The sequence below is a fragment of the Mastomys coucha genome, unplaced genomic scaffold (assembly GCF_008632895.1).
Source record: "Mastomys coucha isolate ucsf_1 unplaced genomic scaffold, UCSF_Mcou_1 pScaffold1, whole genome shotgun sequence".
Classification (NCBI taxonomy): Eukaryota; Metazoa; Chordata; class Mammalia; order Rodentia; family Muridae; genus Mastomys; species Mastomys coucha.
The window spans coordinates 62888773-62904248 of NW_022196891.1; the positions used below are offsets into that span (position 1 = coordinate 62888773).

The 15476-nt window shown below is 43.4% G+C and overlaps 1 protein-coding gene across 5 annotated transcripts in view; it reads left to right on the plus strand.

Annotated features, from left to right (window-relative positions):
* Adcy10 (adenylate cyclase 10) overlaps positions 1-15476 on the plus strand; it is an 82902-nt gene that overhangs the window by 10308 nt on the left and 57118 nt on the right. For 4 of the 5 annotated variants that reach the window (XM_031388028.1, XM_031388037.1, XM_031388003.1 and 1 more), the window contains 6 exons: positions 5173-5380; positions 5996-6100; positions 9040-9078; positions 9268-9411; positions 12833-13038; positions 15131-15227. In XM_031388028.1, the coding sequence (XP_031243888.1) occupies positions 5233-5380; positions 5996-6100; positions 9040-9078; positions 9268-9411; positions 12833-13038; positions 15131-15227 (739 nt within the window). In that variant the 5' untranslated portion in view covers positions 5173-5232. The remainder of the gene's footprint in view (positions 1-5172; positions 5381-5995; positions 6101-9039; positions 9079-9267; positions 9412-12832; positions 13039-15130; positions 15228-15476) is intronic. The other variant, XM_031388014.1, reaches the window with a different exon arrangement.

Below are 15476 nucleotides of genomic sequence, written 5' to 3' on the forward strand. Positions count from 1 at the left end.
CAGGGTCTTATGTAACACAAACTGGCTTTGAACTTACAACGTAGCGGAAGTTTGTCATGAACTTCTGATCCTCTTATCTCTACCCCTCAAGTACTGGAATTATAGGCAAATACGGCATGTCTGAAGGCCTTCTCGAGAGCTTATTTGAAGATTCTAGCAGGGAGTGTGCTACTGTACACCCTTGACTTAAGACTGACGGTTTTCTTCCACCAACCTAACCTGGTAGGGGGAAGGAGATACCTACCTAGCCAATCAGATCAGCCAGATCAATTCTGGTGATCAAAAGATGTCATAGCCAGATCACTTCCATGTCTGTCCCCTGTGTCAGGTCCAAAGGAAACCTCATTTCCCCAAACTCCAAAAGGCAGTCCTAGACTACAGGAGGATTTCTGGGGGTTAAATAAAAGCCATAGCTCAGGAACCTGTCAAGCTGTACCCCACTGCCAAAAGAAGAGACAGAGGGACAAATGGCTGTCCCTCTTCACTGACAGAAGGGACAAATGGCCGTCTGTGGTGCCTATCAGCATACCAAAAGCTCCTCCTGGGCTCCAGAGTCCATCCTAGCATCCTAGCTCTTCTCGCCACCTCTCCTAGCATCTTCCCTAAGCCTCGGTTCTTGGTTGTTACCTACTTGTTATTTTGGTCTTTGAAATTGAACCCAAATCTACTTACATGCTAAACTCACTTTTTGACACTGAGCCATGTCCCCACTCCCAGATTTCATTCTTATTTTTTAAAGCACCTCTAGTCTCTAACATGGAAATAATTCGTTTTAGAGGTCTCTCTACATTTTAAAGTCTGCTCATTAAATAGGCTGACGTTTACCTTACTTCTTAGAAAATACAGAGAAATGTATGCGGTTGCTCTACTTTTCCTCATATGAGCAGTTTCTGGTTGAAATTACCAGTCAGTTCCTTCCTGCTGACCGGGAACCAACCCAAAATTAGCAGCCATGTTTCTGATTGTTTCTCCTGTGTCACCTATTCCCAGAATACGGCTTGCTCTAAGACTTGGCTCTAAGACTTGGCCAGCGGGCCAGCGGCCAGCCCTGCTCAGACCACAGAGCAGAATTTCTTTCTTCTCTTTGTATTTCTTCTTTTTGTTTTGTTCTGTTCTGAGATTAAAAAAAAAAAAAAAAAAAAAAAAAAAAAAGAAAGAAAGAAAGAAAAGAGCCCAAGAAAAGGCACAAGAAAGAGATATAGATGCAGAGACACATTCAGGAATCCCATTAAAAACACAAACCCAGAAGCCATAACATACAAAACTTGCAGGGTAAATAAATATATATTTATTTGTATGATATATATATATGTATATATATCCTACTACATATATAAATATAAATATATAGTCATTTTAGAAGTCCCTATATGTGAATATCTGTATATTAGCTGGGCAGTGGTGGCACACACCTTTAATCCCAGCACTCAAGAGGCAGAGGCACGTAGATCTCTGAGTTCAAGGCCAGCCTGGTCTACAGAGCAAGTTCTAAAATAGCCGGTGCTATACACAAAAAAAAAAAAAAAAAAAAAAAAAAAAAAAAAAAAAAAAAAACCTGTCTTGAAAAAACCAAATAAATAAACAAATAATAGAATAAAATAAAATAAGAGTAAATAAATAAAATTTAAAAATAAAACTATATGACGTTATGAGACAAAGACCCTCCGAAGGTTCCCTTGAGCTCCTGTTTCTGTTAGCCATCTGCTGCCGGCCATGTGGACCACCCGACCTACTTCATAGCAGCTGTGTAAGTTTGCACTCCCACCAGCAGTGGATAAGTACTCCCCTACGCCACACCCTCACCAGCATCAACTGCTGTTTGTTTTACTGATCTTGGCCCTTCTGACCAGCGGAGGTTGAAATCTTCACGTAGGTTTGATTTGCATTTCCCTGATGGCTGAGGGTGTTGAGCATTTCTTTGTTTCCTCTTTTGAGAATTCTCTGTTTACATCTATACATTTTATTAGATTATCATTTGTTCTCTTGATATCCAGGATGTTTTTTTTTTTTAGTTTTTTTACATATATTTGGATACTAGCCCTCTATTATATATTAATTAGTAAAAATATTTTCCCATTCTGGAGGCTGCCACTTTGTCCAAACGTCAGTATCCCTTGCCATGCAGACGCTTTGCAGTTTCATGAAGTCCCATTTCTTGTTGAGCTTAGTGTCTGAATTAACAACGAGTCTCACATTTAGTGAGTTCAAGGCTATTCACCAATTTCTCTAAGACCCAGTGTGTCTGGTCTTATGTGGAGTCCTTCATCCATTTGGAATTGAGTTTTGTGCCGAGTGATAAAGATGGCTCTGTCTGCATCTTTCTACATGCAGCCATCCAATTTGACCAGCACCATTTGTTGTAGATGCTGTCTTTTTTTTTTTCTAGTGTGTATTTCTAGCTTCTTTATAAAAACTCAGTGTCCATAGGTGTGTTGATTTCTCTCTGGGTCTTCAGTTCTATTCCATTAATCAAGATGTCTGTTTTTATGCCAATACCATGCTGTTTTAAATGCTGTAGCTCTGTAGGACAATTTGAGTTTAGAGTTGGTGATGCTCCAGCGATTCTTTTATTATTCAGGATTGTTTTAGCTATCCTGTAGGGTTTTGTTTGTTTGTTTGCTTGGTGGGTGTGTATGTGTGTGTTATTGTGTGAAACTGAAAATTATCCTTTCAAGATCTATGAAGAATTGTGTCTGAGATTCTCTCTCCCATCTACTGGATTCTGTTGGTGAGGCTTGCCTCTAAGGTTCCTATTCAAGTTTTCCATCTCCAGATTTCCCTCAGTTTGGGTTTTCTTTGCTGATTCTCTTTCCACTTTCATGTCTTGAACTGTTTTATTCATTTCCTTCTAAGGTTTGTTTGTGTTTTCATAGATCTATTGAGCAGAAGAATTGTGATGGAATTTTGACAGGGATTGCATTGAATCTGTAGATTGCTTTCTGTTAGGATGCCCCATTTCACTATGTTTATCCCACCAATCCATGGGCATGGGAGATGCTTCCATCTTCTGATATCTTCAGTTTCTTTTTTCAATGTCTTAAAGTTTTTAACATACAAGTTTTTCTCTTGCTTGAGCAGTGTTACCCCCAAGATATCATACATATATATGCCTGTATACATATATGTGTGTGTGTATAAAAGTGTTTCTCTGATTTCTTTCTCAGCTCATTTGTCATTTGTACATAGAAGGGCTACTGATTTTTGTGAACTAATTTTGAATCCTGCTACTTTGCTGAAAGTGTTTATCAGCTACAGGAGTTCCCTGGTGAATTGTTAGGGTCACGTACATATACCATGACATCAACTGCAAATAACAGTACTTTGACTTCTTCCTTTCCAATTTATATCCCCTTGACTTCCTTCATTTGTCTTATTGCTCTAGGTAAGACATCAAGTAGTCTACTGGACAGGCATGTAAAGAGTGGACAGCTTGTTCCCGAGTAGTGGAACTGCTTTGAGCCCTTGCATTGAAGTTGACATATCATATCATAAAGTCTACTTTAAGGTCCTTGGCTTGTACTTCAGCTATAGTATATGTCGCAGGGCCTGTTACAGTAAGGTTGCTGGGTTCTGGTAGGTACACATTATCCTAACTATTCTTGACTGTGGTTTTTATGCTGGCATCTAGGCATCTGGATTTGGATTGATTGGTTGTTCTGGGTACTAATATCTAGTCTTGTCTCTGTAGGGTGAGTATTCTGTTCTTTGGTTTCTGTTGCCCTCTCTGGTTCTTAGGAGGGTGTGAGCTGCCCGGTAAGGAATGCAACTGGGTTCTTGCTAGCTATGGCCACTAGGGGTGGGGGTGGGGTCCCTGGTAAAGTGTGTTTCTAGGTATTGGGAGTTGTAACTTAGGAGTGGGGATGAGCTAGAAGGAAGGGATGAGGGGGGCACAGGAGGGAGGAAAGAACACATTCTACCAGGATCTGCTTGGTCCCCTGGGATTGGGGGCAGAGCATGAGGAAAGGCCATATCAGGTGGTCTGTTACTGGGCTGAGGATGAGACTGGGGGATTGGAAGCAGAGATGGAAGGGAGTGTGTGTGTGTGTGTGTGTGTGTGTGTGTGTGTGTGTGTGTGTGTGTGTTGGGGGGGTGAGACTGGAGGGTGAGACTGGGTCTTGAAGGAGAGGAGGGAAGGGTAAAGGTTCGCAGTTTATTTGTTTCTCTGCCCTGTGTGGCAAGCGAGTTAACACCTACCGGACATGAAGGCTATGTTGGGGGTTTTGGTTTGGTTTGGCTTGGGTTTGGGTTTTTGAGAAAGGGTCTTCCTCTGGAGCCAGGCTGGCTGGGAACTCGTGATGATCCTTCTGCCTCGGTGCTGGGATTGCAGGCCCAGCCCTCTCCACTCCGCTAGAGCTTCTTGTAATGTCACTTGAGTCTGAGCACTTACTGCCCACCCCTAAAGGAAGGTCTGAGTCAATACTAATTTGCTTAGCACCAACTGGCAGCAAAAGGAAGTGTCAGCATATCCTCCCGCTCCCAACTTAAGCCTTTCAGCTTTCCAACTGTCCCTTGCATGCCCACACTCAGCTTTCCAACTGTCCCTTGCGTGCCCACACCCACCCCTTGGAGCTTTCTCACTTTCTGACAGGATACCTTAATTTGCTTAACCTCTTGCCTATAGATAATAACCTGATACACACAGAAACTCACATCTGTGTTTACCTTTTACAAAGGACAAAAGATAACAGGCTCAGAGGGGATGAAGAACAAACAAAAGGAAATGGAATCTGGCTAGACTGACCGAGGCTACTGTCCCCCACTCCCCAGTGGGGAAGTAGATGAGTCCATTGCTGCCCTCCAGAGCCTGCTCCTTTTTGTAGCTGTTCAGGGTTGGATGGGGTCCAGCCATGGTTTTCCTTCCATATAGGAAAATAATCCTACAGGCAGAGGCAAACAGATCTCTATGAGTTAGAGGCCGGCCTGTTCTTCATAGTGAGTTGCAGGCTAGCGGGGATATGTAGTGAGACTTTCTCTCAAAAAAATGAGGGAGATTAACAAGGAGGGAGGGGACAGTGATCCCCTTTGGGTTGTCACCAACTCTAGCTCTGCCAGGACTCAGTCATTTATTTGTCAGCCATCCACAGGGTAGAACAAAACCACTGGAGGAAATCAAATGGGAAAGAGAACAAACACATCCGTCAGCTTCCCTCCGTTCCCCACTTTTGTTTCCAGAAGACCTACTTGAAGAGACAGCTTCCTGGTGTTGAAAAATCCTGACCATCATCCTTGAACATGAGTGCTCGAAGGCAGGAATTACAAGACAGGGCAATCGTCAAGATAGCTGCTCACTTACCAGACCTCATTGTCTACGGAGATTTCTCTCCTGAACGGCCGTCAGTGAAATGTTTTGATGGAGTTCTGATGTTTGTTGATATTTCAGGCAAGTGCCAAAGGGATGCTTGTTTAATGTGGGTGACAGCGGTGGAGGCACCATTTTCAACCCCCCCCCCCCCAGGCTCTTAGAGCAGCAGAACAGCTCATCTCACTGGGCACACAGGAGCGAATGACCTCTGATCCCAGATGTCTCTCATCTTTCCTTCCCCAAGCTTTCAGTCACAGGCATGTTTTTAAGGCACTCCACGGTCCCCGTCTGGGACTTCTGGCTCTAGTGTCCCTGCCCCAACTTCATAGCCTGGTCCCCAAGTCCCACATACATCTCCAATAAACTAACTCAAGGGATGACCTGCCCATGTCTACACCCTAATACCAAACTGGCTCTGCAGAAGCGTTTGACAAACATGTGGCCTTTAAACCATGGAACAAAAAGTTCTGTTTCTAACGCTATGCCGTTATCACTGTTTACACTGGGAGCCTAGAAGGAAGAGATGGCCTTTCCTGACCCCTTGCCTACTAAGTTCCGCAAGGCTACTACTGTCTGGCCACACACTAAGGTCATTTGAAACTCTGCCACTTTTAGTGGATCCCACTGCGGGGCCAGTGAGCCCTCTGCTGGCTGTGCTTGACCGGAAAGGAAACCAGCTACAGTTTCTTACAGGTTTTACTGCAATGACTGAGAAGTTCAGCACAGCCATGTACATGGACCGAGGAGCGGAGCAGCTGGTGGAGATCCTCAACTACTACATAAGTGCCATAGTGGAGAGTGAGTATTCATGGGGGTTGCCAGTTTATCAGACTGTTGTTCTGTTGGTATTTGTACAGTTACCCACCATACCTCATATTCTTCAGGAAATACACACACACGCACACACACACACACACACACACAGGCCTTTTGGGTAGTGTTTGTTTGTTTTTGCCAACTTGACATAAACCAGAGGCGTCTGGGAAGAAGGAACTTTGATTGAAAAAACTCCTTCATTGGGACTGGAGAGGTGGCTCAGCGGTTAAGAGCACTGACTGCTCTTCCTAGAGGTCCTGAGTTCAGTTCCCAGCAACCACATGGAGGCTCACAACCATCTGTAATGGAATCAAATGCCCTTTTCTGGTGAGTCTGAAAACAGCAACAGTATATTCATACACATAAAATAAGTAAATCTTAAAAAAAAAGAAAAGGAAGGAAGGAAGGAAGGAAGGAAGGAAGGAAGGAAGGAAGGGAGGGAGAAAGAAAAGAAGAGAAAAGAAAAGAAAAAACACAAAATACCTTCATCAGGTTGGCCTGTTGGCAAGTCTGTGGGGCACCTTCTTGATTAATAGTTGATGTGGGAGCTTCCAGCCCACTGTCAGTGGTACCACTCCTAGGCAGGTGGCCCTGGGTCATATAAAAAAAAAAAATCAGTCTGGGTGAGCCATGGGTGCAAGCCAATACACAGCACTTCTCCTTGGTCTCTGCCTCCACATTCCTGCTTGAAGTCTTGCCCTGAACTCCCTTCATGATGGACTGATAGATAGAAGCTAAAACAAGCTCTTTCCTCTCACAGTTCTGGATGTTGTTTAAGAAAAAGCTAACCAAGGCAGTCATCCGCACTTTTAATATAAAACAGCTGAAGGAGTCGGGCGGTGGTGGAACATGCCTTTAATCCCAGCGCTTGGGAGGCAGAGGCAGGTGGATTTTTGAGTTCGAGGCCAGCCTGGTCTACAGAGTGAGTTCCAGGACAGCCAGGGCTATACAGAGAAACCCTGTCTCGAAAAACAAAACAAAACAAAACAAAAAACAGCTGAAGGAATATGATGAAGCCTTACTCGTAAGACTGCATGAGAGAAAGTATGTTTTGTGTTAAAGACCTGAGTTTATAGCTTAGGCTATCTTGGAACTTATATAAGCATGGCCTTGAAGTAAAGTAAAAAACAAACAAACAAACAAACAAACAAAAAACAACAACAAAACCTAAACCTCTTGCCTTCCTTAGCCTGCCCGTACTGAGATTATAGGAATGAGCCACTATACCACTATACCTAGGTTGATGTTCTTTAAATTTTTATTTATTATTTATTCTGTGCATGGGTGTTGTGCCTGCATATCTATCTGTGAACAGATGCATGCCTAGTGCTCACAAAGGACAAAAGAAGATACCAGATTCCCTGGATCTGGAGTTACATAGATGATTGTGAGCTGCCACATGGATGCTGGGAATCAAGCCCCGTCCTCCAGGAAATCAGACAGATTTTTTGTTTGGTTGGGTTTTTTGTTGTTGTTTGTTTGTTTGTTTTGCTGATTATTTGAGACAGGATTTCTCTGTGGGGCCCTAGCCATCCTGGAACTCACTCTGTATACCAGTCTACAATTCACAGAGATCTGCCTGCTCCTGCCTCCTGAGCGCTGAGATTAAAAGCATGCACTGACAACCACCAGGCTCGCCAGAGCTCTTAACCACATCTCTCTAACCCTAGGCTAATGCTCGGCAATGAAGAAACAAAATCTATAACCCCAAGACTTAGGCAACAGAGGCAGACGGAACATAATTGAGGCTACCTAAGCTACACAGTGACTTCAAACTAGTCCTAAGTTATGAGACTGTTTCAATGGCCCATCCCCAAAACATTCTGGTAGAGTACTTTCCCAGAATGCAACAAATGCCTGAGGCCCTGAGTTCCATTACCAGCACACACACACACAGACATCCACATACATCTACACATACAGACACATACACACACAGATGAAGTGAAGCAGAGAACAGATGGTAAGATCACTCTAAACTTCTAAAGAAAATGGCAACAAACAGAGCTTGTTCCCTTACTCCTGTTCTTGTGGAGTCTTCTCATCTATCCACCAGCGCATGCTCCCCAAAAGGCTGGCCTATGGAGAGTATCCTTATACCCTGGGAGAAGGGCAAGTATTCTTAGGTCTTGGGGAACTCGGCCCTCTTGTTTTCTGGCTTGTTTGTTCGATTTTTGTTTTGTCTTTGTTTGTTTGTTTATTTGTTTTCCTACAGCACAGATACAGTTTGCTTGTGCTGCTCCCTGGCCTACACAGAAGCAATGAGATGTCTTATTTATTTATTTATTTAATGTATATGACTACACTGTAGCTGTACAGATGGTTGTGAGCCTTCATGTGGTTGTTGGGAATTGAATTTCAGACCTCTGCTCGTTCCAGTCAGCCCTGCTAGCTCAGGTCCAAAGACTTATTTATTATTTTAGATAAGTACACTGTTGCTGTCTTCAGACACACCAGAAGAGGGCGTCAGATCTTGAGTTGTTGTGAGCCACCATGTTGTTGCTGGGATTTGAACTCAGGACCTTCGGAAGAGTGGTCAGTGCTCTTACTGGCTGAGCCATCTCACCAGCCCCTAAATTGCTATTCTTGCTACCCCATTTCTTCTCCTCTTCCTCCTCTTCTCCTCCTCCTCCTCCTCCTTCCTCTGTCTCTGTCTCTGTCTCTGTCTCTGTCTCTGTCTCTCTCTCTCTCTCTCTCTCTCTCTCTCTCTCTCTCTCTCTCTCTGAGACAGGGTCTAAGATTTAGCTATGTAGCTCAATCTGGCCTCAAACTCACAGTGATCCCTCTGTCTCAGCTTTCCAAGTCCTAAGACTCCAGGCATGTGCAACCGTGCTACTGAGACTGCTTCTATTTTACCAATGAGTAATGTTCGTTAAAGAGTCAGTCTGACTCGACTTTTCTTCTTTCTTTTCTTTTTTTAGAAGTGCTGATTTTTGGAGGAGACATCTTAAAATTTGCAGGTATGGAGATAGGGAGGGTAGAAAGGAAGAACCAAGTAGCCTGCCCTGTTACAAAGGAGGCACCTCAGGGAGTCGTGGTCAGGGAATGGGTTGAGAAATGTTTGAAGCAGCACAAGCTTATGCAATGTTCATGCAAAACACTCTGATCTCCAGAGTATGACTAAAGCCCCCAGAATGTCTCTCTTAAAGGTGACGCCTTGCTGGCCCTGTGGAAAGTGGAACGAAAGCAACTGAAGAACATCATCACGGTGGTAATTAAGTGCAGCCTGGAGATCCATGGCTTGTTTGAAGCCAAGGAGGTTGAAGAAGGCCTGGACATTCGAGTTAAGATAGGTAAGTATCCAGAGCTGGGCACGGCGGTGTCTGCCTGTAATTCCAACTCTGAGGAGGCTGAGGCAGGAGGATAGCTTGAGAGTTTGAGGCCAGCCAGAGTGACATAACAAGACAGCCTCAAAAAATAAACAAAAGATTTGTGAAACAGCATATGCTACAGAAGTTGGGGTCTGGGTCCTCACGTCTGGAATATACTGACTTGGCCCTACTACCCAGCATGCTTTGGAACTGGATAACAAGAATACAATTTCTTGCTCACTCATTAACCATATGAATAGGCTATTATAAAAGTAAGGTAAACAAGATGTGGTGGCACATGCCTATAGATGCCTATCATTGTATCACTCAAGGCATATAGGAAACTATTATGAGCTTGAGGACAGCCTGGGCCATGCAAGGAACCTTGTCTCAAGAAATGAGTACTTCTAGGCTTAGAGATATAACTCAGTTTGCAGAGGGCTTGACTATCATGCAGAATGCCTTGGATTTCAAGAACCACATAAACCAGGTATGGTGGCAATGCTTATCATCTTAGCAGGAGGAGGAGAAGTATAAGATTACCAGGAGTGTAGCTCAATTGCAAGAACACAATGATGTAGCTTCCTGAGTTCTGTTCCTGGTGCTTGGTGAACCGGGTGTGATGGTACATGCCTTTAATCATAGCATTTGGGTGGTAGAAGCAGGAGAATAAGAAGTTCAAATTTACCCTTGACCATTTGACAAGTTTAAGACCATCCTGGACTGAATGAGATCTTGTATCAATAATAACAAGGAAGAGGAGATGATCCTCATCTGCGCATAGAGTTTACCAGTAGCTCAAGCCCCACACAGTTTGTCTGGTACTTGGCACATAACAAGAACTGAATAAAGGAATTGCTATCACTGTTATATTTTGTTGCTTGTCAAGGTTGTTTAGCATTAAGTACAATAGAGAGTAGTTTGTCATTACACAGATTCAGCAATGCCTTATGACTGATTATCTGTTACTTCATAAGAATACTATACAAAGACTGGAGAAATAGTCTATTGGTTAAGAGCATTGGCAGCTCTTTCAGAGGACCCAGGTTCAGTTCCCACCACCCACATGGCACCTCACAACCATCTATAACTTCAGTTCCAGAGAATCCAACACCCTCTTCTGACCACCAACAGTGCCAGGTGTGCACACAGTTTACATACATAATTGTAGGCAAAACCCTCTTTTGAATAGAATAATCTTTGTAAAAAGGAAAGATGTTCCACACGTTGTCCATGCAGCACAGCTCACTGTCTGTCCTGGGCTGGTTGAGGACATTCTCCTGACACCGTAGGAGCCCCAGGAAGCTCCATACTTATATTCTCCGTACATGTATTCTGTCGTTCTCATCTCAACATGGCTCCAGGATTTAGAGAACATGGTACCCATGAGAACTGTGATCCTGAGAGGTGTGGATGATGAGTAACAGCTAGAGCTGAGGGTGATGCCTTTGGAGACTGAATTGTATGGATGGAGAAATCTCAAACAAGGAGGCCAGAAAGATGGCTGGGTCAGTAAAAAGACTACATAAAAGTGGAAGAGAACAATTCTACAAATTTGTCCTCTGACCTCACTGTACATGGGCCATGGTGCATGTCTCTCTCACACACACACATACACACATACTAACGGTAATAATTTTTTTAAAAAATCAAAAATATCAGAACAAATGGGACCATCATAGGTTATCCGATTGATTATTTCTCTTTATTTAACTGTTGTCATAGATAACCTATCTTTTTATGCCGATTTTCAAATTTTCCAAATAAATATATTCTTTAGAAGACCAGCCAATACAACCCTGAATGTGGATTTTGCTTGCTTGTTTTTATTTTTGTTTTTATTATGAGGCACCAAACTTAAGTAGGCCCTGAGGCTTTAGCACAACTGACTCCATGACGGAAGTACCATTCTGGCTGTAAAACTTGACACGCATACAGCACCGCCTGCCAAAACTAAAACAAAGGCCTAATCCATTGAAGTCCATATAGTTCTGAGAAAGTGTCTAAACGTCCTAACCTTGTTTTTTAGTCTCTGTAGTTCTGCTTCTAGCTAATTGTTCTTGTTAACTGAAGCACATCAACCCAGAACATGGTTTTTGTGCTTAGAAGCTCGTCCTGAGAGAGGCTCAGGGCCGCGCTGGGATCTCGAACACCCAGCGTAGTTGCTAGCCAGCTACTAAAGACTTTCTGTTGGCTGAAACCCACGTCCCACATGCAAGCAGTCTTCTCTGGTGAATGCCCCACAACATTTTTTTTTCCAACTTCACTCAGAGAGACTAATGATATATACTTCTTAGAATGAAAATAACCCAGACTGGGCACGGTGAAGCAGGTCTGTAATCCCAGCGACTGGGAGGTAAAAGCAGCAGGATAGGAAGTTCAAGGTCAGGCTCCACTGCTAACTGAATCAGAGGCCAGCCTGGCTATGCGAAACCCTGTCTCAAACACACACACACACACACACACACACACACAAGAAACAAACAAACAAAAAAGGATGAGTAACCGGAACTCATATGCATCATGAGAGGCCGGTAGAGAGGTTTGCTTTGACATCTCTCCTCTTTTCCTATAGTGAGTCTAAGTAGTGCTATGTTTCAGATGGAAACACACATAGAGTGCCAGGGAAGTCAGCATCCATCGACAAATGAGCACAGCTGGCTGGGAGACAGGGCAGGGTGGAGGTGGGGGAGAGGATGGAGTGAGGGATGGAAGTGTACTCCTATAATCTCAACACTTGGGGGAGTAAGACTGGGAAATAGGTGGGAGTTTGGGGCCCAGCCAAGGCTACAGTCACAATCAAAATCGGCACAAACATCAAAGATGAGAAACAAACTTTGATTACATTAAGTACAGTAATTTAAGAGTACTCTGTCGTATACAGTGTATATGTATATGACTATATATATATACATATGTACATATGTATATATAATTTCCACTTGCATGTCATATCTTACAGCATCTCTGTACTATTATTCAGTTACCAAAAGCTTTATTACTCAATTTGAAAACAAATTAGAGGAAGCCAGGCATGGAAGCCCATGTCTTTAATCCCAGCACTCAGGAGGCAGATAGATCTCTGTTAGTTCCAGGCCAGCCTGGTCTACAGAGTGAGTTCCAGGGCTGTACAGAAAAACCCTGTCTCAAAACATTCCCCATTCCCCAAAAGAAGTTTCCTAAAAGGTGAAAATTAGGAACTGTTCTCTCTAGCTTTGAAAGAAGGGGCATCTGGAATCGCTGGAACCTGGAAGAGGCATTCTGATTTCTATGAAAAATTTTAAAAGTGAGATTTTGCTTAGAGGTTGTGTAGTCACATCTGATTTTTTTTTTTCCCAAGATCCAGTGCTTCTGGGAAATAATCCAGAACTTGTTGTGCAAACCCACTGCTTGCTTCCTTCAGGGCTGGCTGCCGGCCACATCACCATGTTGGTTTTTGGGGATGAAACACGGAACTACTTCCTGGTGATTGGCCAAGCGGTGGATGATGTACGCCTTGCGCAGAACATGGCCCAGATGAACGATGTTATTCTTTCACCAAACTGCTGGCAGCTCTGTGATCGGAGCATGATTGAAATCGAGAGGATTCCGGATCAGAGAGCGGTTAAGGTGAGAGTGCACTGCGTCTGCTGCCAACGTGTACCAGCAGGCAGACTCCAAGAGATCAGGGTTAGCCTAAGGACAAGTCCTGTGGGAAGAGCCAGGGCTGCTGAGCCCAAGAAAGAAAGGCTCCTCCCAACCCCCAGCTGTGGGTTAATGAAGCTATAGGGAGACCTAGGGACAGCTGGGAGTTGTAATGTCTGATCCTCATTTGTTTGTTTGTTTGTTTTTTATTGAGACAGGGGTCTCTTGTAGGCCAAGCTGACCTTGAACTCATTATATAGCTAAAGGTGGCCTTATCCCGACTACTGGGATATCGGTAGGTGTGTGCCCCGTGAACAGTAGCACTTATTTTCTAAGGCAACAACCTCCTAACACCCACCCGTGGACTATCAGCTATTTGCCAGACATACCCCCGTCTGTTTGTGCCTGTTGCTTCCTCGTTGTTGGACTGAATTTCTGCATTTTTAGAGGCAGGAATGCCAGAGGATGTGCCAGACTCAATTGTATCAGATTACAGAGTTCACAATTTTCCTGAGAACATCTTAGGCGTCAACATTCTTTGTTTTTTTGCACTTGTAAGAAAGAAATAGGGTGAGAGTCCCTCCTGAGAAGCCTGCACCCATGTTTTGATTGTGTAGTATCCTTTCTCTAAGTGCGCCCCTCCCCATGTCCATTCTTCAGTAGATAGTGGCCTCTAACTCTGTATCCAACTCTGCAGAAAAAAAGAAAAGAGAAAGAGAGAGAGAGAGAGAGAGAGAGAAGGAGGGAGGGAGGGAGGGAGAGAGAGAGAGAGAGAGGGAGAGAAGGAGGGAGGGAGGGAGAGAAAGAAGGAGGAGGAGGAAGAGGAGGAGGAAGAAAGGAAAGGAAAGGAAAGAGGAAAGGAGAAAGGAGAAAGGAAAAAGGAAAAAGGAAAAAGGAAAGGAAAGGAAAGGAAAGGAAAGGAAAGGAAAGGAAAGGAAAGGAAAGGAAAGAAAAAAGAAAAGAAGGAAGAAGGGAATATGGTTTTCTCTGGTTTTATTTGACTTGAAATGTTCAGAAAGAGACAAAGAACAAAGACCTTCAGAAAAATATAAACAAGTGGCCGTTTGTGCATACATACTGACCCTTAAGGTCTTGAAAAGTAATTTGAAAAAAATTAATTTTTTTCTCTTTTTGAGCTAAAAGTTGAACCTAGGACTTAAGAGCCGAGCATATGTCCAGTTTGAAATATGCCCCTAGGCCTTTAAAATTTCATCAGAATTTATTTTTTGGACAGTACTGAAGGACAGAAGCACACACATGCTAGGCCAGCAACGTGTCTCACTGAGTTATAGCCCCAGCATCTTTTTTTTTTATTATTATTATTATTTCAACTTTGAGGCAGAGCCTCACTAAGTAAGCAGCCCAGGCTGTCCTTGGAAATCCTTCATAGTATAGGAAATCCTGAAATTTTTTAATCTTCCTGCCTCAGCCTCCACCTAGCTGGGATTATAGGCCTGCACTAGTGGCAACTGCAACCTGCCTGCCTTCAAAATGACAGTTTACTAACCCAAGGTAACAGTCTGTTGGTGACATATACTTATAGTCTTAGCCCTCGGGAGCCTAACCTTAACAAATTTGAGGCTAGCTTGAGCAAGACCCTATCTCAAACAACAACAAACAAACAAGCAAATGAGGCTGTGGATATAGCTTGGTGGTAGAGTACAAGGCCCTGCTATTAACAGTAATAATAATGATGATGATGAGGCCCTGCTATTAACAGTAATAATAATGATGATTGATGATGATGATGATGATGATGATAATAATAATAATAATAATGATGATGATGATAATAACAACAACAACTACTGAGCGGGACTTGGTGGCTCATACCTGTAATTCTAGCACTTGAGAAACCAAGACATAGGAAGGCTGGAAGTGCAAGGGCCACCCTTGAACTTGTACATTCTGAGCCAAAGAGTGAGACCCTGTATCAGAGAAAACAAAAAAAATCCTTAAATGTGCCAGTTGCTGTGTGTCCTGTGCTAGACATTCAAAATCTGCTCTGCTGTGAAACAATAACTCCTAAGGCCATGCAGCCCCTGGAATAATAAAGTTTACTGTTTGTTTTATCTAGGTTAGCTTCTTAAAACCGCCCCCAACTTTTAATTTCGACGAGTTTTTCACAAAATGTATGGGCTTCATGGATTATTATCCCTCTGGTGACCACAAAAGTAAGTAGCCTCCACCTATAGATAGACAGACCCTTTGCCTCGGTCTTGTCAGGAGGGAAATACGTCACAGTACAAAGCATCCTTGACTCCTGTTTACCCTCTAATGTCTCATAAGTTTCTATCTATTTGTGTCATGTCCGTTCATGTATCTCCTTATTTACCAATAATATGCTTTGCATGCTGTGGTGGTTTGAAGATGCTTGGCCCAGGGAGTGAAATGTGGTGGTTTGAAGATGCTTGGCCCAGGGA